Below are 20025 nucleotides of genomic sequence, written 5' to 3'. Positions count from 1 at the left end.
AAATCACTGAATGCATTGGCGATTTCACTTTGCAAATTGTCAGCAATATTATACTAGGACCTGGCCAGAAAGTGAAATTTATCTACTCACTGTCTGTATTTGTGAATGAACACAGTCACGTCTTGCTGGACCTGTTCAGTTGAGCCAAAACACCCGAGTCTCGATGAAAAGGCTTTCAGGCAGTCAGGCATGGCATCGGCGACATGTTTCATGGATGCAGAGTCTAATCGGAAAGAAGAAACGGCTTTGAAAAGCTCATGAGCGAGCTCATCAACGTAAGCTTCTTTGGTCAAGGTATCAGAATATATTGTTTGTCTGTCGTCCGTCTCCGATTCTGAAGATATTGGAGCCGTGGGAGCGGTCAGGCCTGTCAAAGCTGTTCGAGTGTCCAGGGTAGAATGTTGACCCGAAGAAAATACTGGATCAGACACATATTGAGGCTCCGACCCAATTGTGGAAGAGAACTCTTGTTCCAAAATGGAAGTTTCAGGCAAACAAAAGTCTGTGGCATCTAAGTGCTCCCGCGATGTGGCACTTTGCAAGCTTTGCGAGTCCAATTCGATGTCACCGATTTGCTGCAGCACCAGGCGAGCCTCGACCAGGCAATTGTTAGCGGTGCAGACACAATCCGTTGCAGCGTCGACCATTCGTTTCCCCTCATGGGGTATGAAGACCAGGTCGTTTTTGTTGTCGTCATCATCGTCGTGAGATTTGTCAGGTTGGAACATGTCGCGCGCGGCGTGGACCAGCTCCGACAGCTTCTCTCGCATCGACTCGCGTGCCGTATGCAGTAGCCTAGTTCGCTGGGAATTATGCTCACAGACGGTATCGATCACATTTAGCAAAGCCTGACAAGACTGGACGGCCTGTTGGGTAATTGTGGGTATAGCTGGCGAGTGCTGTAAATGAATGCCGATAAAAGCTCCTAGCGCATCCAGTAAAGCATCATATGTGGTTTCTAGACGCTCCGACGCAAGATTGTGCACACGAAGAGTCGACGAAGGACCAGAAGATGAAACCCGCGGGGATACCAAGATACGCTTTGTCGGGGGTATATCGAATTGAGTACCGGCTGTTTCTATCTTGGCAATTGTCCTACTTAGACCGACCTCGTCATTCCAAATATCCAGGAAGCGAACGCCACAGGTGACAATCTTGAAAGCCTTGAGAAGCATCTCATCCAGAATTGCCTCGACCTCATCCTCCATTGGGGCGCCATTGGCAACATGCCGAAAGCGCTGAGCGGTCCTAACAAATGACGAAAGACTGGAAAGCAAAGCCTTGCGGATCCGGCGAAGCACATCATACTTCTTGACGAGGGGTGCCTCCCGAGTCAAGCACTCGGACCTTTCTAAAAGCAAACGAACACCAGCAATAAGGCCTTGCGTCAAGTCTTGGTTGCTAAAATCCTTGAGTGATGAGCCACATCCTCCTCGCATAATGTCCCAACAGTCTGTCAGTGCTTTCAACAAGGGACGCATAGGGAATTGGTCATATTTTTCACAATAATTAGTAGGGAGCCAGCCTCGATATCCAGTATCTAACAAGGTGCCGTCGGCCCAGCCATTGGTGTGAACGGAGTGAACCAGGATGATATCGCCCTGGTCGAGTGGAAGGATAATCGTCGACGGAGAGACATCTCCGGTGGGAAGAAATGGATAGAAGGCGCGCAGGTAGCTGTGAAAGACGGCTCTAGAGGCCTCGGCTTGTTCCATATTGTGTTCGGGCGGAGTAGTTACTTGTGGTGTCAATGGTGGCGTTACAAAAGGCAAAATTTCAGAGCTGCAGTTCTTACTTATCGCCGGGCTTGCAACCAAATCTAGCTCAGCGGTTCTCGATCATTGTTTATGCAGCGAGCCAGCGTAGAGCAATGTGAAGCTGCAGAATTAAAGAACAAATAGAGTCAAAACAGAAGAAAGTCACGACGAGGTATGCAGGTAATGTGACTGCGGGGCTCTGCTCTGTTCCACTCGATTCACATCGCGGCCGTGCTGCGCCACGACACTATTAAGCGAAGGACTGTGCAGGCTATGTGAATGCAGCCAAATATCTAGCATTGAATTTCCACAATAGTCTGGGCCTAGAGCTTGTGAATGCTGCCTTTAGAAAATATCCTCCACACGAAATATTTCTCAGAATCTTTGTTGGTTAAGAAGCACAAGGCGTCCACGGGGCGTCAGAAACTTCTGCCACCAGCTCTCATATACTGCGCAGGTGCTGAATAGACTTCTCAAGATTGAAGAATATCCAAGACGGGTTTCTTGGAATGGAGTTTGTCATATGAACAAGCCCAACACAGGCAAATTTTATTGGGAAGGACTTGAACCTAAGAAGGCTTTCTCAGAATAATTCATTCTTGAGAATCCCCTTCTATGACCCAGCTTATTCTGGAGTGACAAGAGAGTATTTCCCCCCAAATTTATTAGAGTTAGGTCATGACCAATCAACACAGTTTGTCTAGCATCAAGTGACAGAAGTCTGTATGAAATGTATGGTATGAATTGAGTATATGGAACTCTCTGTATTTCTGTATACGCGCTCCTTACCATTTATAACTATGGAGCCTCCCTTATCTAATCAAAACAATGGAGCATTCATAACTCCTCTGGTATGCTTGGTGTATGCTTGGCGTAGCATATTACCTGTACATTGTCCCAAGTATGCAGACTCGGTATTTGACACCCCCCAGCTGTTGAAGCTTCCCATCTGGTAGATTCAAGAGCTGTATTTCTCAAATCGACCTCTGCTTTTGATCAGGTGACTGATATCTCTCACCCCGATCATCTCTCGGAAGATCTGCTGCTTCTGCTTCGGCAGCGGTTTCGTCCATCAGCAGGCATCTCTGCTGTAGGGACCCAGTCAACGTGGACTCGACCGGCTAACACTTCTTGTTTTATCCAGCAGCGGTTTATATCGACGTGCGGTTGTCGATGTCCCCGTTTCCTCACGGGCTAAACCCAAGCTACCAGAGGTGGGAGCCACGGTAGGAAACACGTGCAGAAGACTGCCACAGCAACAAGGATTGGAGGGAAAAGAAATGGGATTAAACACAAAATATGTATCTTCTCAAAAGGCAAAAGACAAGAGTGATAATTGGGGGGAGAACGTGGTTGCTTTTTTGTTCATCGCATAACACCATTTCCCAACAGCCAAGAAATGACACAGATGACGAGGACAGACGCTTTGAGGCATACTGGGGATGTAGAATTCCTATAGTAACTAATCATTGTTTCGTTCGATTTGGAGCTAAAGCTACATTACGTATTTCATGTGTCCATACAAATATGTATCGGTATCTCGGGGAAGTTCGTCACTTAGGGCTAATTGTCGCAAAGCCCGATTCCGAGACTGGAAACCTGGCATGTGGTCCTGGGGCCTTTTACGGTCAAAATTTGTTTATTACGTGCAGTTTTATATACAGAATGAAGTCAGATATTCTGGCATCAATATCAATGGTTGTCCTATGCTTGAAGCCATCAAACTCGAATGTCGGGGATTGATATACTCGGACCGCTCCGCGAATCCACGGGACTACAACTACATTGAAATAAAGGGATGGAAAAAAAAAACATATTAGAAGGTTATTCAATACTACGCCTAAAGCAGACGACAAGGTAATTTGTAACAAACTCGTAATGTAAGAAAGCGCCAGCATAACACCAACCCATGAGAAAAAAAAAAAGAGAAAACCGCACAAACTCACAAGACCAGTAACAAGATCAAGTAGATGTTTATGTATGTTGCAAGAAGGGGGAATAGTTGTAAAGAGACAACCCGCAAAGCCCGGCCAGCTGAGAACAAAACTCTATACAAGTCGTGACGTGTAAATGCGCTGAAACAGATCCAGATAGGTGTAAAGGGTGTGTTGTGTACGAGGTGACGGGGAAAAGGGTATGAGACGCCAGAAACCAGAATGGATACATGGTCGAGTGCGAGATATGAGGTAAGCAAACGCTCAACGTATTGAAGGATAGCAAAAAGGATGAAAAGATAGGATGGATGGATCATGGACTGGGGGGAAGAAAGAAATGTGCCATTTCCACATGGCAAATTCAAGTATCCGACAAAAGGACTATGGCGGTGTCGGAGTTTGTCCAAACTCGGCATGGTCGTGAGGCTTATCGCGGGATCGCATGTACATAGCATCGGAGTATGCGTCAGCCGGGGGAGCGATCTCCCGAGGGAGGCTTCTGTGATGTTGTTGTTGCTGCTGTTGCTGCTGTTGTTGTGTCACAACCTCTCGTGCGTAGAACTCTACGAGCATTGTCCCATACGACTCTAGTTCTTCGACGGTGATGGCGAGTCGGAAGTCGTTCAGAAGGAGGAATTGTAGCTCTAGGTGGTTGAGCTCCACCAGTGGGAGACCGCCAACCTGCATAGCCAATCATGATTAGTCTTAATCCACGAGTCAGATATACGAATCACATACCTTTGCATAACGTGAATTGGTGTAGAAAACATCAGAGAAAAACTTGCTCGCACAGGTCACGGCAGCTATGACCAGTCGATGGATATTAAAGCTATCAACGACGAAGAAATGTGAAAGTGCCTCGGCATCCGACTGAGGCGAAAGGCCGGGCGAATTTGAAGCATTCGACCCTTGCATGTCCTGCGCAGGGAAGCCTGTCGAAGGAGGCGGTGTAGCCATTAGAGAATCCTGCATCTGGCGAGCTCCTGGGGATTCAGTAGATTCGGACGAAGCTTCAGATCCCGTGGCAGAGTCCCAACGTTGGTGCATGTGTTCGAGCTGATCGCGGTTGACCAGCTCGGTCATGCGATCAAAGTAGACCAACAAGCTTAAAAAGACCTCGTAGGTTGTGGGACAATATTTGTGGATGCGAGTCAAATAACTCAAGATTGTAATGGTCGGAACATTCTTGCCGTGGAAGGCGAGGACGCTGGTGGCCTGCGGGCTCAGGTTGGATGTGCCCTCGGGCGGGGGGATATGGCGATGTACATGTTCGTGATGCATATCATTGGTGGTCGTGATCTTGGTCAAAAGTCCAGCGACCATCTCGATGATCTCCGTGACCGGCATGGAGCTAATCTCATACTGTCGTTGTTGTGACCTAGTTCCGGGAGTGTGTGAGCTCGGTCCGATAAAGTCCTCATTGGCGAGACTTTGGATGTGAGATAAGCTTTGGACTCGAATACGGCTCGGTGAATTGGCTTCCGAGCCTGGCACGGACTGCATGGACTGGTATGTGGGTTGGAGACGCGGTGAATCGGGCGCCGACTGATTAAAGTAGTTGCTCCCGGTCTGGGTTGGCGGGGTACGTGAGTAGCTGGGAGGAAAGGCAGGATGAGACGTCATTGAAGGCGGTTGTGGGGTGAAAGTGGGAGGAGTATCGGAAGAGCGAGAAGCTTGTGAAGGTGTGTATGAGTTGAGGTAAGCCGGCACATCATTCGTATGCACAGGAAGCCGGGCAGAGCCTACGGACGGTGGGGCGGAGGTGGGGGTGTTTGAGGCAGTCGAGTGAGCGTCCATAGACACATAATCCGAATTAACTCCCAACATGTTATGATCCTGCACGTGGTTGAGGACGACGGAGCCCATGTCAAGGCTATGGTCTGTTTTTCTGCGGGAACACGGGTCAGCAAGGCGGTCGCAGTTCGGCCTATCTCGCCATAAACAGACGGGACAATATGGGACAGGAAGATGAGACAAGAATAATAGAAAATGATATACGCAATACAAGAGAAAAGAGAGGGGTCTGCATACACTTTTGATTACCACCAAGGGCTAGAACAGATCAAGGAAGTACCCCAGGCTAAAACACGGAGTGGGAGGATCAACAACTGTCGATCGAATCCATTTTTTGAGAAAGAGATAAAGAGAAAATAGAGCAGAAGAGCAGAAGACGCGTAAGTAATATGGGGGGGGGGGGGGGGGGGGGAGTTTGGTCAAAGTGAAGTCAGTGAGGTCAGTGTGGTCCCCGAGAGATGAAACAAGATTCAAGTTTCTAGACAACTTTATAGGTATAATTCTTGTTTGGACTACATGTAATAAAGGAGTAGAAAAAAAAGGAAACATCTACTTCAAAGAGGTTATCTACCTGTCATTAAAAAGGCCATATAAAAGACGGTGTAGAATTTATACAAGGGCTTTTCCGGACTTATATTGACGAATGATAGAAGGATGTGGGCGCCCGTGGACAAGTTATGATACAGATATTGTCTGAGCGCGATTTATCCTCATTAATAGGGAAGTAAAGTAATATTTAAGGGAGATATAAACCCTGAAATTCCACGGTGCATATTCCCCGACATACAGAACCATGCATTTCCCTTTGTCCAGGGTATATAGACTTGCATCGATGGAGAGGCAGTTCGTGTGCTGCATGTAGGATGTGACATGTTCTGCCTTTCGATCTCCCAAGGTCTGGGCAGTACTAATGGAAAACTACACATCTAGGAGTGTTCTACAGAGTACATGGTACTACAATACCAGATAGACCAGGGTATATAAAACCGGTGTTCTTCCTTTAAGGACACCACTCGGCACCGATGACCCAATAGCCCACTGGCCGAGCACTTCCGATCTAGTCCTTAATCTGCTCGGTCCCTTTCTCCCTACATAGCCCGACGATAAAGGTGGGGGTGGGATATGGCAGCACCCGTGGACTAGTGTCAAACATGTCATATTGGCGCTCAGACACATATCCCCGGTGGGGGCGCATAGCAGAATGCAAAGACCGGAGAGCTGGGATCATGAAACCATTTCATTTGGAGATTGACGCAATATTAGAACGATTATTAATTCGTCACTCCCGGCCCAGTGTAGCCGTTGTCTGGCAGGTAGAGATGTCTCACGGCACCGGCCTTGGTCAGGACCACGAGACGAATGACACCACCGGAGCTGCCGTCCCACTTAATCGCCTCCTGCAAAGCACTCCGCACAAAGTCGATACCCTCTTCCTCTGTCATCTGTTCCCGCCAGTGGGCATCGGTATAACCGTAGATGTAGGTCGAGCCCGAACCGCCGATAGCGAACGACTGCTTGTGAAGGGATCCTCCCAACGGTATCGAGTACACCTGACCTCCGTGTCGTGCATCCCATCCGGCAAGAATGATACCCGCACTATTGTTCAGTTAGCATGAATGTCGAGCGATCGATGGTCTGATCCCAAGACTCGGATACAAACCTCAGCGCGTCCTTGTTCTCATAACACAATTCCTGGAAGAGTGATGCAGCAACCTGTGTGGTTGGAGCCTCGGCGTTCGTTACGCCGTACATGTTGAGATGGTAGGAGACAATGTCAGCCACGGCCTGGGTGTCTGCAGCGGAGCCCGATCGGCAGCACCAGATGGTGTCGTGCACCTGTGTCAATTTGTCGGTGACTCGGTTGGCAATGTAGGCACCGGTGGTTGTTCGACTGTCTGCACCCAGGATGACTCCGTCTTTGAAGTTGATAGCCATGCTATTGGAACGTTAATGGGGATGTTTCCGGATGGTAAGGTTCGAGAGCTCCAGGTCAACTCACATCGAGGTTCCCAAGCTGAATGAAGAACGATAGGTTAGTATATGTTGTATAGCTCCATGGCAGATAATATCATCAGGACTTTAGCTTACTTGACCTCGCCAGACTTCAGGTGGTTCATGTCGACGTGAATGCCATCTGGAGATGTTAGCTGGTTGCTGTCGGCGGATGACGATAGCTCTGCTCACCTTCACCGAGCATTCCCGATGTTCCATGGGGGGCGACCATTTTGTGATGTGTTCGAGAGAAAATAGAGAACGTAGAAAGATGACTTCAATAGACAAGATAAAACGGCAAGGAGAAGAAGGAGGTCAAGGGAAGAAGTAGAGGTGATGCTATCATGAACACAGGCAGAAGCTCACAACGCGGCAGCTCGGGCGGTGAGTGGCCCCAGCCCCTGCGATCGACTTATCATCTCCTCCCCCGCGAGACTCCTGAAGCTCAATTTGCCCTTTTCGTCTGGAATTATTCTATTGACTTACCGTAGTCATCTCTGGTCGCATTGGCCATATCTGCTAGTCAATAATTTGCAATACCAGAATATCCCAGACCTCGTTTTGTCGCATCCTCTATCTGGTCCCCACTCTTACAGTCCCAACTTGAGCGCTATGTCCGAATCTCCTCCGCCTCCGTCGTGGAGCATCAGCAACATGGCCAACAGTGCTGCACAGTTCATGCGACTGCCGGTCCTTGCGTCATCTGGCTTAGCTGTTGTTGCAAGTGGACTCCTATATTTCAAGCAAAAGTACGCTATTGGCATCTAAGCCATTTGTTTACGAATCTAACCACTTTCCCTAGTGAACTAATCTACCCCCGCAATGTCCCTGTGGATGCGCGCACAAATGTCCCCAGTCCTCGCCAATTTGGCATCAGTGATTTTGAAGACCTCCAGATCCCTACGCCCGACGGGGAGTCCTTGCACGCCCTTTTTCTCCGGCAACGACCAAGCCGCTATTCTCGCAATGTGACAGTCCTGATGTTCCATGGAAATGCAGGCAACATCGGCCACCGCGTCCCCATCGCCAAAGCTTTACAGGATACGCTTCAATGCAATGTGTTCCTGTTGGAATACCGCGGATACGGGATGTCAACAGGTACACCAGATGAAGCCGGCATTAAGATCGATGCTCAAACCGGCCTTGATTATCTACGACAGCGCCCAGAGACAAGGGACACCGAGATTGTCATCTACGGACAAAGTTTAGGTGGTGCTGTGGCTATCAATCTGGTTGCCACCAATGAGGAGCAAGGTGATATCGGAGGACTAATCTTGGAAAACACTTTCCTGAGCATTCGCAAGTTGATCCCAAAGTATGTTTTCGAATTATCAGCAAAAATCCCGGGCGAGTAATACTAACTTAAAACCAGTGTCTTCCCCCCAGCACGGTATCTGGCACGTTTCTGCCACCAATGTTGGACTAGTGAAGATGTGTTGCCCAAGATCACCAAAACTCCAGTTCTTTTCCTGAGTGGACTCAAGGATGAGCTTGTTCCGTAAGTTTAACTACTTCAAACTAGGTGTTGTAGTTGCTAACCTCCTTAGCCCGTCGAATATGACCCAATTATTTGCCGTCTGCAAGTCCGAATGCAAGATCTGGCGCACACTCCCGAATGGTGGTCACAATGACTCTGTTGCCGAGCCAGGGTACTTCGAGCATATTCATTCATTCATTACGGAAGAAGTGCTACCTAATAAACAGTAAACTGGCGTGACTTATTTATCTTGCTTGGGGTTTTCGACTCCCCTCTGGCGAAACCTTTGCCTGAGGCCTCCCATCCTATGTTATCTTTTCCGCCAAGAAGTGCACAAGCTTTGGTCCAATGCTTGACTTGTCAACACCCTTTTCGACAGCCAATCTGGACGTCTGGTTTCGGCCCCTACAACACAAGAATCAATTGACAGGAACTGTTGATTATGACCATGATACCCCTGCCACGCAACCAAGACACGAATTTCACTTTGCATCCGCTCAAATGATCACGGCCTGCCTATTATGGCCCCATACATGGCCCTGATGACTTCCTTTATTGACCTCCAAGCCCTTGTGGTAAAGGGCCAGACCTCCCATTTGATTGAGAATGCCTCTTCTTCTTCTATTTTTTCCTGTCTAATTTATATTTGATTCTTGTTTACCTCTAGTTTCCCTCTGCTCACTATTATTATACTCGCGGTGTTTACAATATTGGCTTAAGATCGGGCGCTGAGCGTGTTTCTTTTCTCTACTTGTCTTCGGCGAAACTTTCCCTTTCACCTTGCTTATCAGCTCCGGCAAACTTATTTCTGTGCAAATACTGAACAGAGAGAACCCTTATAATCGGCACGAATGTAATAATTTGATTCATGAATCTTTCGATGCGCAGTGGCTGCAGACTTTGCGACCTATCAGCACAAGGTACCGGTCATCCAAATATATCCCCAAGGCCCTATATGTATTTTCCTTGCAATAATTGCCTCGCGGTGAGAAGAAACATGTTCTCATCCTCATTATGCATATCTAAAAGGTATATCTAGAAGCAGAGATTCACATTCTGACCTAGTCCAAGCAGGCTTCATCATAATTAATTCTTAAGGCGGAAATCTTATTGATAACTAGTTAGTTGAATATATATTAGAATGATACCATCTTTAGCAAGTCTCATATAACCCGATATAGATTGAAATAGAATAAGTTTCGACATGCTGCAACAATATATATATATATCACTACATACGTAGCTATATCCGCCGACACGATTTAAGTCCCAACATAATGTAGACTGTGCATCAATGATGAGGCGTGTAATAACAAATGACGGCAATCCATTTTATATTTGCGTATGAGGATGCATTCAGATGACTCCAAGATGCGGCCTGAATGACCCGGGGACATTATACTCATTAGGAAACATCATCTCCATTTCAAATGATTTGTAGTATAATGCCTCGCAACTTGACGAGCATGTGTAGCGAGTATGATCCATAAGAGGCTGGCAGACAAGAGGCATAATAGTATTGAGAATCAATATAACAATTTTTCATTTTTTACATCTGCTCCATGATCAATGCCCAATTCTTTGGAGATACCGGTGTCCAATACTGAAAACACAACAGTCCAAGTTCCGCAGATATATAAGCCTAGACAAATGGAACGCGGTGATACATATAATACAAGCCACAAAGTTTACTACAACAGAAACAAACTAAGGAAGTTTCTCGGCCTCTACCAAAAGTTCCTCAACCTTGAAGTTATCAACATCACCACGGGTGAACATGCGAACAAGCTCACTCTTCCGACCAGCAGCCAGTCCCTCAAAGTCATAGAAGCGCTGCACACAGCTAACGAGCCAAGTCGCCTCGGTAGCCGAAACACCACCGTCGGGAATAATCTGGCCATGCATAAGAACCAGACCCTTCTCATCCGCCAGATCGAGGTGGTGAGTAACAGTAGTGTGAGGCTGCGCAAACGCGCCGTGCATCTTATAGACACCCAGATTCGTGAAGATTACAGTAGAGGTGTGGTTATTCGAAGGCGACAGAGTCGAGCCCTCAGCAGGTGGGTGGAAAGCCCACTGAAGGAAGTGAATATCGGCAGCGGTGCCAGTGACACCCTCGGGGTTTTGCTCTGCCTCTTCGGCGGTCTGTGGACGCGGGAGGGGCAGGATGAATTGCGGGTTCTCGCGTGCGGACTGCATCATGCGCTTGTATGTGTCGAGGGGGATTGCGGCGGTGATGGCGTTCGAGTTCTCCGCGAAGCGGAGGCGCCAGAGCGCTTCGATCTCCTTGGCTGGGAGCTCGCGGATCTTCTCGATGTCCAGGTAGGTGCTGAGAGGCTTGACGGGGCTGGAGTCGCTGGACACTTTGCGTGCGGCTTGGGTGGTACGTGATTCCTGTGGGGGAGGGGGCGGGTGGAATGCTGGGGTTGTGCCTGGGACCGCGGTGGTGGATGTAGGAGTTCCGGGCTCTGGGGTAACTGGGGTGGATGCTTTGCGACGGAGTTCTTGGATTTTTTTGTCGTAGGCTTCCTTCAAGGACTCGATAGACTCATGGCCCTCTCTGGATATAATTTTTAGTACTGAAGCAGGAATAATTGTCGAGGAAAGTTTGCTCACTCCTTGGCCTTTTGGTCCAGCTTGGACCGATACTTGTCCAAGACATACTTGGGATCGTGGTGTGACGCGAGGAAGCGGACGTCGTGGACCTGCGCCCAGCGGCGCTGCTGATGACGCAGCAGGTGTGAGTTGCCACGGATCAACGATTGGAATCCTTGCAGTCGGAATGATGGCATTTTGAGTTTGAAGAGTAAATACAATGAATCTCCGAAGGTAATCTCCAGATAAGAGAAATGCCGCCGGACTATCAGATGACATAAGCACTGACATAAGCGCATTGTTTGGTGCCATATAAGTAAGGCATAAAGTGGAGACAAAAGTGAAGTGAGCCAGGCACCGATACTGCCTAATTAGGACATGTGTGTCTTGTATATATTTTATTGAAGGGTAAATCTGTCACGAATTTTCACTAGGTAGGCCAGCTGTTAGCTGCTATGCTTTCCGTGAGCTTATGACGGGGTGAACAGAAGCCATATTGGGCCGTATTAGAATGACCGTACGTTTATATGTTCGATACAGCGTCGTGGGGGTTCTATTTGTTTTTTTGATCCTTTGATCTGGGATAGTAGTAACAACATCCATTTGCTTTTCAAAAGCTGGGTGAACTGAAAATACGTCTCAAACACAGACGAAAATATTGTCAATATACCATAATACTACATCTATACCTCGATTAGCTCCAATGCGCCACCAGGTTTGTCCATAGACATGTATCATAATCAATGCATCCATCCATAGTGCGTGAGAGATAGACTTATTTATATTCGGCACAATTTAAATACCTGCTACTTCTTAGCAGAAACTAGTGTTTTCTGATACCTTGCATTTCTATACTTCCATATACTCTGCCCAGGTGGACCCACTCATATCCATTAGTCAGCATACCACTGCCCAACCAAGGTTTCCCATGTGCAATGGGTCCTGAACTATAACCTTAAAAACACCGTCATCTAAATCTAGTCCTCAACAAACAAACCCCTCATCTCCAGATATTCTCATTTTTCCAACCTCCCCATCTACCACATCTCAGAAAAGGATACACAAAAAACACCAAAATGCCAATCAGTCAAAAAGAATTCACAACCCCACCACCCCATCCACCAGTGGGCACACCCCGGGATTCACCATCCGCACTGCCCTGGTACTCCATCGCGCCGGGGGTATGGGAATTCCTGCTAAACGGCGACCAAGAGCACAAAGCCGTGCTACAGTGGTGGGAGCCAAATACTACCTCTGTTCAGACAGAGCCAATAACACATACCTACATCGAAGAGGTGTGCACTCTGCGCGGCGGGCTGGAAGATCTTACGCTCGGACAGTCGTGGGGTATTGGTGCTTATGCCTACCGGGATCCTGGGATGGAGCATGGTCCGTATCGGGCGATGAAGGAGGGATGTCTTCAGTTTGTCAAGGTTGTGCCGGTCAAGAAGTAAGTATTGGGTTTCGAGTGGAGCTGGGATCTGGAGACATCACTTTGACTATCTGAGATCTGGGTATTGGTGATTAGGCTATGTTTTGGGAGGGTGGTTTATAATTTTTTTTTGCTATTTCTTTTATCTTTTTCTTTTTGCTTACAGGCTATGCCAAAACATGATGCATGATGAATATGCGATATTGTACCGTGTATGATGAAACTCCAAGGTTAATGCAAGTGACTTCGTAAAGAATGAGACATGTTCAACGCTTTTGAAACAACTTTTTTTTGTTTCTCAGGTCATCAATCATCAGATCCTGTCCAAGAATTTAGACCGGTACATCATCTGTAACAGATGCCTCAGCCTGAATGGGGCGATCTTCCGCAGGGGCCTCGGTCTCAAGAGTGGGTTCAGGCTTTCCATCAGGGTCCTCATGGACAGCCTTTTCCTTTTCCTGTTCCTGTTCCTCTTCTTCTTTCTCCTCATTCTCCTCCTTCTCCTCAGCCTTCTCCTCCTTCTCCTCGGCCTCTTCCCAATCATCAACAACCTCAGGCGCAGGGGTCTTCGCACGCAAAGACTTTCCTACTCCAACACCAGATCTCAGAACTAAGCGCTCTCGCTCCTTCTTCGCCCCATCACCATCAAGAGCAGCATAAATAGATTTGCTAACCCACGAGTTCTGAACAGGAGTTCCAGTCCTCGAACCAGCCCCGCTACCACCCCTACTCTTCGAAGCAACCTGAGCCCACCCACCGTCACCTCCAGTACTAGCCTGTACCTTGGCCGCTTCACGGGTGGCCTTGGCCTCGAGGGCGGCGACACGACGCGCTTCGTGTTCTTTGCTGCGCTCGCGTTCGCGGAGTTTAACGCACTCGCGCACGCTCATGCCGCCGATGCCGATAGTCGAGCCGCTGCCAATGCCAAAGAGGGGAGGCGTCCATGCAACCGGTTTCAAAACGAAAACGTGGCGATGGGGTTCTGGGTCGTGGCTTTCTGTCACGAAGCCCCAGTCTGCGGCGAGGGAGTGTGCGAATGCGCGGAGAGTGGATTTCGCCGGCTGGAAACGGAATGAACGGGTGGTTTTGTCCGCTGCTGCCAGGGCGTGGAGATTGGATTCGTAAGTTTGGAGGGTTGATAGAGGTACCGAGCATGCAAGCTGGACGTATTGGTTCAGAGTTTCTTCCGAGTAGGGGAGGTTCTCGGCTGTGATGGTTTGAAGCGTGGTTGTCTGGTTGATGTCGATGCCAAGAGCACCGGCCAGGGTACGATTCCGCTCCAGACGAGTACATTCGTCATCGCAGGTCAACGGGGTCAATTCTGGCTGGCGCTGGGGCGACTGCAGCTGGCCCTTGGAGGTCACGGCCTTGGCGGCGTTGCAGCGTCTTTCCTGTCGTAGTCGCCCGCAGCCACATGTCACTGCGATCTTGGAGGAACATGGTGTCTTCTCGGGACATGCGTATGGTGCGTGGCATTGCTCTGTGCAAGGATGGCCGCACATCGTCTTGTTCTTTCCACAGGGCTGGCTGCAAGGTTTGGCTGCGTCTTCGCAATCTCCCGGGCGATGGCAGTCCTTCCGGCAGAAATGAGAGCCACACTTTAGCAGCTGTCCACATACTTGACCGCAACGCGCATCTGTCAGCCAGCAGGGTATGTTTTTCAACACCCGCTTTCCGCACAGACACGCCTTCTCAGTCAAAAATGGACACTTGGGACAGTTCTCCTCGTCTGTGTGACAGGTATGTGCAGTCTGGGGGTGGCCGCATCGCTTTGGACGCTGACAGGGGAAGTTGCAAGCCGGTGGCTTTGCACCACATGGCTGCGGTGGATACAGAACAGATCTTCCGCAATTACACGAAATCTCTTCAAACACTGCCTCCCTGCAGGTATTGCAAGCACCCTTGTGGCAAAGCTCCGGACATGTGTGCCTTCCGCATTTCAGCATCCGGCCACATATGCGAGTGCAGATGTGCTCTGCCTCAATGTCCTCCTCAGAAGGACGGAGATGGGGCCTGAGTTTACGACGCGCAGCCTGGCGCTCGTTGGCCCTTTGCTCTCCCGGGCAACACCTTTCAGTGCACGTGTGTCGACCACAGTGTAGAGTAGCCTTGCACATGCGTGGGCATTGGGGAGGCTCATTGTGGCCTTGATGACAAATTGTCAGGTTATTAGTACGACCGCAGTTGCACTTGATATTAACATTGCGCAAACAAGCGCCGCAGGATCCCACATGACACAGCTTCTCGCAAGTATGACCACATGGCAGTGTCTTCCCGCAAGGCTTTTGACAATTCAAGATAGGGTCTTCGCAGGAGGTACGAGGTGTATATCCCGGGATCTCAGATAACGGTGTTTTGCCACAGGTGCAATTAAGAATAACGTCTGGTGACTGTGGACAGTGTGCAGGATGGGGATCTTGCGGGTGGCAGGTCTTCTGGCACGAATGTATGCCACAATCAAATGGACGATTACAAGTCTCCCCACAACCAAAGCATCCGGTCCACTCATCTTCTGTCCCATCATCGCGGATGATTCGACTTTCCTTCTCATCGTCCTTAGACTTGCACAGCATCTCTGTCTGCAGTTTTCCACAGTAGCAACGTGCGTCAATGCTAACCTCACAGCCACCACACAATCCTTCATGACACGGCAGCGGACATGTATGTTCTCCGCACGGCAGCAACTCACCACAGATTTCGCCACAGCTCCACCCATTCTCATAATCGGTATCCTGGCAACGTTTCTGCGATGAATTGCGGCCACAGAAACAATCTTGCATTGGACCCATAGCAGTACAAGGCGTACACGGACCAGCATGACAGGTCGTGTCACAAGGATGAGGACAATTCTTGCGAGGCCGTGAGCAAGTTTGACCACACGAATGCGGAGGCAAACCGGGAAGCGGCCGAGGGTCGACTTCTTTCTCGCACCAGCAAGAGTAGCTCGTGGGGAAGTTTTGTTGAGAAAGGTTACAACCGGGACAACGCCAAGCGCGAGGAGTGAGGTCCTCCTGCCCGTCTTCTCGAGCAGAAGCCCTCTGTGCAGCTGCACCCTCATTCGTGGACCATTTCTTGACACAGCTCAGATGGAAAACTGTCCAGCATAGCTCACAAGACCAGACCTTGGACCTGCGACCTAACTCGCTGCAGCAGATAGGGCATTCGTACAGGTTATGCGCAATGTCTTCGTGGATGCGGGTAGCCAGATCGTCGGCTGTGGACTTCGTTTTAGGTGGTGGCGGTGCCCTAGGCTGCCTAGCTTTCCCTTTCCCTTTCGAAGATGGTGCTGATTCAGAAGGTGGTCCTTGTTTGGATGACGGCATGCCCGGTACAAAATCCGGCACATCGGGTCTCAGTGAGTGGTCATGTAAATGCCCCGCACCATCCACCGGAGGGCCATTTCCAGCCTGGTCTGGTCTTGTTAACTGGGCTTCAAAGCCACGCGCTCTCATCCCACGGGTTCGTGCCTCTGGTCGTGCCTGTTGGGTTTCAGGTCCTCCATCCTGACCCTGTCCCGTCCGGGGAGTTCCATTGTTTCTTTGTCTCCGGCCTCTTCCTTCTCTGTTTCCCCCTCTCCGCGAACCGGACGGTCCGTCCTGTTGACTGGGCTGGGGTGCTGTATTTGGTTGTGGTTGAGACTGTGTAGGCTGCGATTGTGGCGTAGCTTGATTTTGGGTTTCACCGGTAGGCGCTTGTTGTTCACCATCACGCTTCGCAGAACCCCGCCCTCTGCGTCTAGATGGCCTGGAAGAACGTGGGGGGCGTGACCCGGCTGAAATTGATGTATCTGGCTGTGGTGTCGCCATGGCTGAAAATGCGGCGGAGGTCTGGCTGGAGACTCCTGGCGTACTCATGCGTCCGGCGTATTTTCTCACTTACGCTTGGCTTGAAGAGAATAATTGGCGGTAGACTGTGTGTGTTGATCTATTATATGCTGAAGCGTACGGCAAAGCGAAATGACCGGAAGATAGACACTGAATAAGGAATGAGGAGTAAAATCAAAGGCAAAAGCCCGCTTATAGAATGAGGAAGAAAATAGTAACACAATATATTATCTAGAAGGCGATAAAAGCTCTCATGGCAGAATTGGGCGGTGCAGTAGGCGGTGGCGTAGTGGCAAGAGGCTCAGGTGTGAGTCAGGAATTACATAACGTGACTCATTGTGGCTCCCGACGGAGGTCCGAAATGCGGGTCTGCGATCTATGAATTCGAGTCATGCTTCGTATAACTGAGAGATAGAATGAACCGATGCAATTCATTGGCCTTGTTGATGCATGCACAAAGTGATGAGCGGGGATGCTTGACTCCACTTTGTGCCAAGACATCAAACAAAAACTCAGTGCAGGAGGCTTATATCCAAAACACCTTCCTGCAGCATATCAAAGCGCAATCGGATTTCGGAATATGCTCATTTTTAGATGAAACGACTTGATTGGGTCGCATCGATGGCTGCTACAAAGGGGACACAAAAAAAAACGGTCAAAGCACATTATCAATCCAATTTAGTCCCAGTCCCGAATTAATATAGACAAAAAATGCAATATCGAAGCAGGCGCATCAAAAGAAACATGGCGCTATGCAAAAAAACCAGCCAATTCACCTCATAAGAAACAACCAAACCACTCATTCTCATCCTATAGTTTGATTGGAATCATACACACCGAGACCAGGCTCTAAATGAACACAACAATCTCACCGCGATCATTCCGTCTCAGCCTCAACGCGCGGAAAAGATCCTTCTCATCATCAGCGCGGCGTTGTCCATCATCATGGCCATCATACTCAGTCGAGAGATCACGGTGGAATCGCTTAAGCGCCTTGTTAACCGAGCAACCACGCTCACTATCCTTCGCGACCATCGAGAGGAAGTGATAGGCCAGCTCGCGCTGCATATCCTCGTCGGTGCGCGCCGGCGGCCGCGACTGCTTGTAGACAGTGACCTGGTGACTATGGGAGGGGTCGACGGAGCCGTGGCGCTCGTCGATTTGCTTGAGACGGCGGGAGGGTCTGTCGCCGTCCGTGGGGTTTGAGCTCTTGCGCTTGGACTTGCGGGAGTCATCCTGATCGTCTGCGCGCGAGCGGTGCGACTTCTTGCTCTTGCGGACTTCGAGCTGGCCGTCGCCGCTTGACGAGCTGCCGCGGCGGGCCCCGGCCTTGGAACCGGGCTCAGAGCCGTTGGTGCTGGAGACGGCTGAGCCGCCGAACATGGAGGATACAAGGCGGCCGGCGCGGTTCTTCATCGAGATGCCGAGACCTGGGTCGCCGTTGCCATTGGCTTCTTTGCCGTTGCGGCGGCTGCGCTTGATCGGGGACGAGGTGTCTTGATAAGCACGGCGGCTGGTCTCTGGGCTGTCGTCGCCGTCGGGGGACTGGGAGCGCATCATCCGGTTCAGGCCGCCGGTCAGACCGGAGTGGGTCAGCATGGGTGTGCCGGCGTTGTTGATGATGCTGGAGGGAGCATCCATCATGTTGGTGTCGTCTTCGCGCGGGGTGCTGAGAACCTCTGCTTGGCCGCGCTTGCGCTTCTTCTCGCTGACGGTGCCGGGGGCCTTCTCTCGGCGCTCCTTCTTCTTCTTAGGTGCGGGCGTGACGAACTCTGTTGTTGACGCGTTCGGGGGTGAATCCGAGTGCGGGATGTGGCCGGCGCCGTATGAGAAACCATTCTCCTCGTATGCGATATCGTAATTCTTACCCTCGTCATCCGTGTTGGGATTGGTTTCGACGCGAGTGAGGGACTGGCTGGGCTCGAAGACCGACTTGGCATTGGGGTTCATCTTCATCTGCTCCTTTGGTGTGGTAACAGAGACCTTGGATGCGTTCGGGGTCTCATCGGCGACGAGGTAGTCGAACACATTGACGGGCTTGTCGTTGTTGGCAGGAGCAGGAGTTCTAACCTCACCGGCAGGCGGGGGTGTGGGAGCAGGGGGAGGAGCGTCCTGCACACGGGCTTGCTGCTGGCGGCCGTTGGGGGTTTGGTTCGGATTCTGCTTTTGGTTGTTTTGTCCCTTCTTTCCCTTCTGGGGCTTCTCTTTATACAGAGCACCCTGGTACTTTTGCGCCTCGCTCATGCATGACTGTAGTGGCCGGTCTCGTTAGCGGATGTCTCCCTTGTTGATCCAACTGGGACTTTGGTAAAGTAGCCCAACGACCATTATGCGAAAATGCGACGCGGATGCGACATACCGTATGAGCTCTATACTCCGTTCCATAGAAGTGCACCATGCAATCGATACAGGTGAAGGAGGCGCCGCGACATTGGCCACGATGAGGATCGAGCTTTTTCTTTGTGAGAACATCACCACACGCCTACCAGACTGATTGTTAGTGACTCAAGAGCAAGGCATATAGACAGCATATAAGACTCACCTCGCAAGAGAAGGAGACCATTGTTGACACTAAATCTAACCCTATCGGGTACGCAAACAATAGTTTGAAGAGGGTCAAGAGGGGTGGGTATCCCTTGAAAGAGTTTCAGCAGAATGCGTCCAAGCGGGGAATTCGCTTTGATACGAATTTCTCGATCTGTCGGCTTTTCCTTTTTTCCCTTTTTTTCTTTTCGCGTCGAAATTTGGCGCGCAGATCCAGACTAGTCCCGATCGGGAACCGCCCTAGGCTATTTTGGGTAATATGAATGGACTCGGCGCGTCGAGGGAGATGAAGTTGTTCTCTTTTCCAAGTACTTTGGATATAATATAATAGAAGGGCTGTGAGGAACCCCCTGATTTATTATTCCTTGACTCTGTACTTGTTTCAGGGTAACTGGAAAGGCGCAGATCCCACGCGGACATGGATGCTAGGCCTGTCAGGAGACCCCATGCTTTCATTTGTCGCTTCTTCCCGGGCAGACATAGGGAATATTGGAGGAGGATCCGAGGAAGTAGTCAGACTGACCCCTCGAAATATGCTATCTTGACGGATCTACTGTTATTTTTGGTTCAAACTCAAAACACTCTTCCCCAATTATCCCTTCATCTATACTAACATTTGTGATGCACCACCATTTTGAGCGTTCCGTCATGCCACGTGAAACTAGTCGATCTGTTG

General features: G+C 49.8%; 8 protein-coding genes across 8 annotated transcripts; 2 read left to right on the top strand and 6 right to left on the bottom strand.

Moving 5' to 3' along the window:
* Positions 1 to 86: 86 nt before the first annotated feature.
* Positions 87 to 1715, bottom strand: N7447_007536 (uncharacterized protein; the record flags this gene model as incomplete). Its single annotated transcript, XM_057231798.1, has 1 exon — positions 87 to 1715. The coding sequence occupies one exon, from the start codon at positions 1713 to 1715 to the stop codon at positions 87 to 89; it is 1629 nt and encodes a 542-aa protein (XP_057083563.1).
* A 2357-nt stretch (positions 1716 to 4072) lies between these two features.
* N7447_007535 (putative cyclin-dependent protein kinase complex component) lies at positions 4073 to 5557 on the bottom strand (the record flags this gene model as incomplete). Its single annotated transcript, XM_057231797.1, has 2 exons — positions 4073 to 4372; positions 4430 to 5557. 2 exons carry the CDS (start codon positions 5555 to 5557, stop codon positions 4073 to 4075), a joined length of 1428 nt encoding a protein of 475 aa, XP_057083562.1.
* A 1199-nt stretch (positions 5558 to 6756) lies between these two features.
* Positions 6757 to 7709, bottom strand: pre3 (proteasome core particle subunit beta 1; the record flags this gene model as incomplete). Its single annotated transcript, XM_057231796.1, has 5 exons — positions 6757 to 7081; positions 7146 to 7421; positions 7485 to 7499; positions 7574 to 7619; positions 7670 to 7709. The coding sequence occupies 5 exons, from the start codon at positions 7707 to 7709 to the stop codon at positions 6757 to 6759; spliced, it is 702 nt and encodes a 233-aa protein (XP_057083561.1).
* Positions 7710 to 8089: 380 nt separating this feature from the next.
* Positions 8090 to 9184, top strand: N7447_007533 (alpha/beta hydrolase; the record flags this gene model as incomplete). The annotated part of the gene is made up of 4 exons (XM_057231795.1): positions 8090 to 8226; positions 8280 to 8792; positions 8850 to 8975; positions 9025 to 9184. The coding sequence occupies 4 exons, from the start codon at positions 8090 to 8092 to the stop codon at positions 9182 to 9184; spliced, it is 936 nt and encodes a 311-aa protein (XP_057083560.1).
* Positions 9185 to 10661: 1477 nt separating this feature from the next.
* Positions 10662 to 11746, bottom strand: N7447_007532 (ATP11 family protein; the record flags this gene model as incomplete). The annotated part of the gene is made up of 2 exons (XM_057231794.1): positions 10662 to 11514; positions 11571 to 11746. 2 exons carry the CDS (start codon positions 11744 to 11746, stop codon positions 10662 to 10664), a joined length of 1029 nt encoding a protein of 342 aa, XP_057083559.1.
* Positions 11747 to 12625: 879 nt separating this feature from the next.
* Positions 12626 to 13003, top strand: N7447_007531 (uncharacterized protein; the record flags this gene model as incomplete). Its single annotated transcript, XM_057231793.1, has 1 exon — positions 12626 to 13003. The coding sequence occupies one exon, from the start codon at positions 12626 to 12628 to the stop codon at positions 13001 to 13003; it is 378 nt and encodes a 125-aa protein (XP_057083558.1).
* A 310-nt stretch (positions 13004 to 13313) lies between these two features.
* On the bottom strand, positions 13314 to 16787 carry N7447_007530 (putative NF-X1 finger transcription factor; the record flags this gene model as incomplete). The annotated part of the gene is made up of 1 exon (XM_057231792.1): positions 13314 to 16787. One exon carries the CDS (start codon positions 16785 to 16787, stop codon positions 13314 to 13316), a length of 3474 nt encoding a protein of 1157 aa, XP_057083557.1.
* Positions 16788 to 17654: 867 nt separating this feature from the next.
* On the bottom strand, positions 17655 to 19368 carry N7447_007529 (LYAR-type C2HC zinc finger protein; the record flags this gene model as incomplete). Its single annotated transcript, XM_057231791.1, has 3 exons — positions 17655 to 19055; positions 19165 to 19287; positions 19348 to 19368. 3 exons carry the CDS (start codon positions 19366 to 19368, stop codon positions 17655 to 17657), a joined length of 1545 nt encoding a protein of 514 aa, XP_057083556.1.
* Between the last annotated feature and the right edge of the window lie 657 nt (positions 19369 to 20025).

The sequence above is a fragment of the Penicillium robsamsonii genome (assembly GCF_028829455.1).
Source record: "Penicillium robsamsonii strain IBT 29466 chromosome Unknown utg000004l_segment0_segment0, whole genome shotgun sequence".
NCBI lineage: Eukaryota > Fungi > Ascomycota > Eurotiomycetes > Eurotiales > Aspergillaceae > Penicillium > Penicillium robsamsonii.
This window is presented reverse-complemented; position numbering and strand designations above follow the sequence as displayed.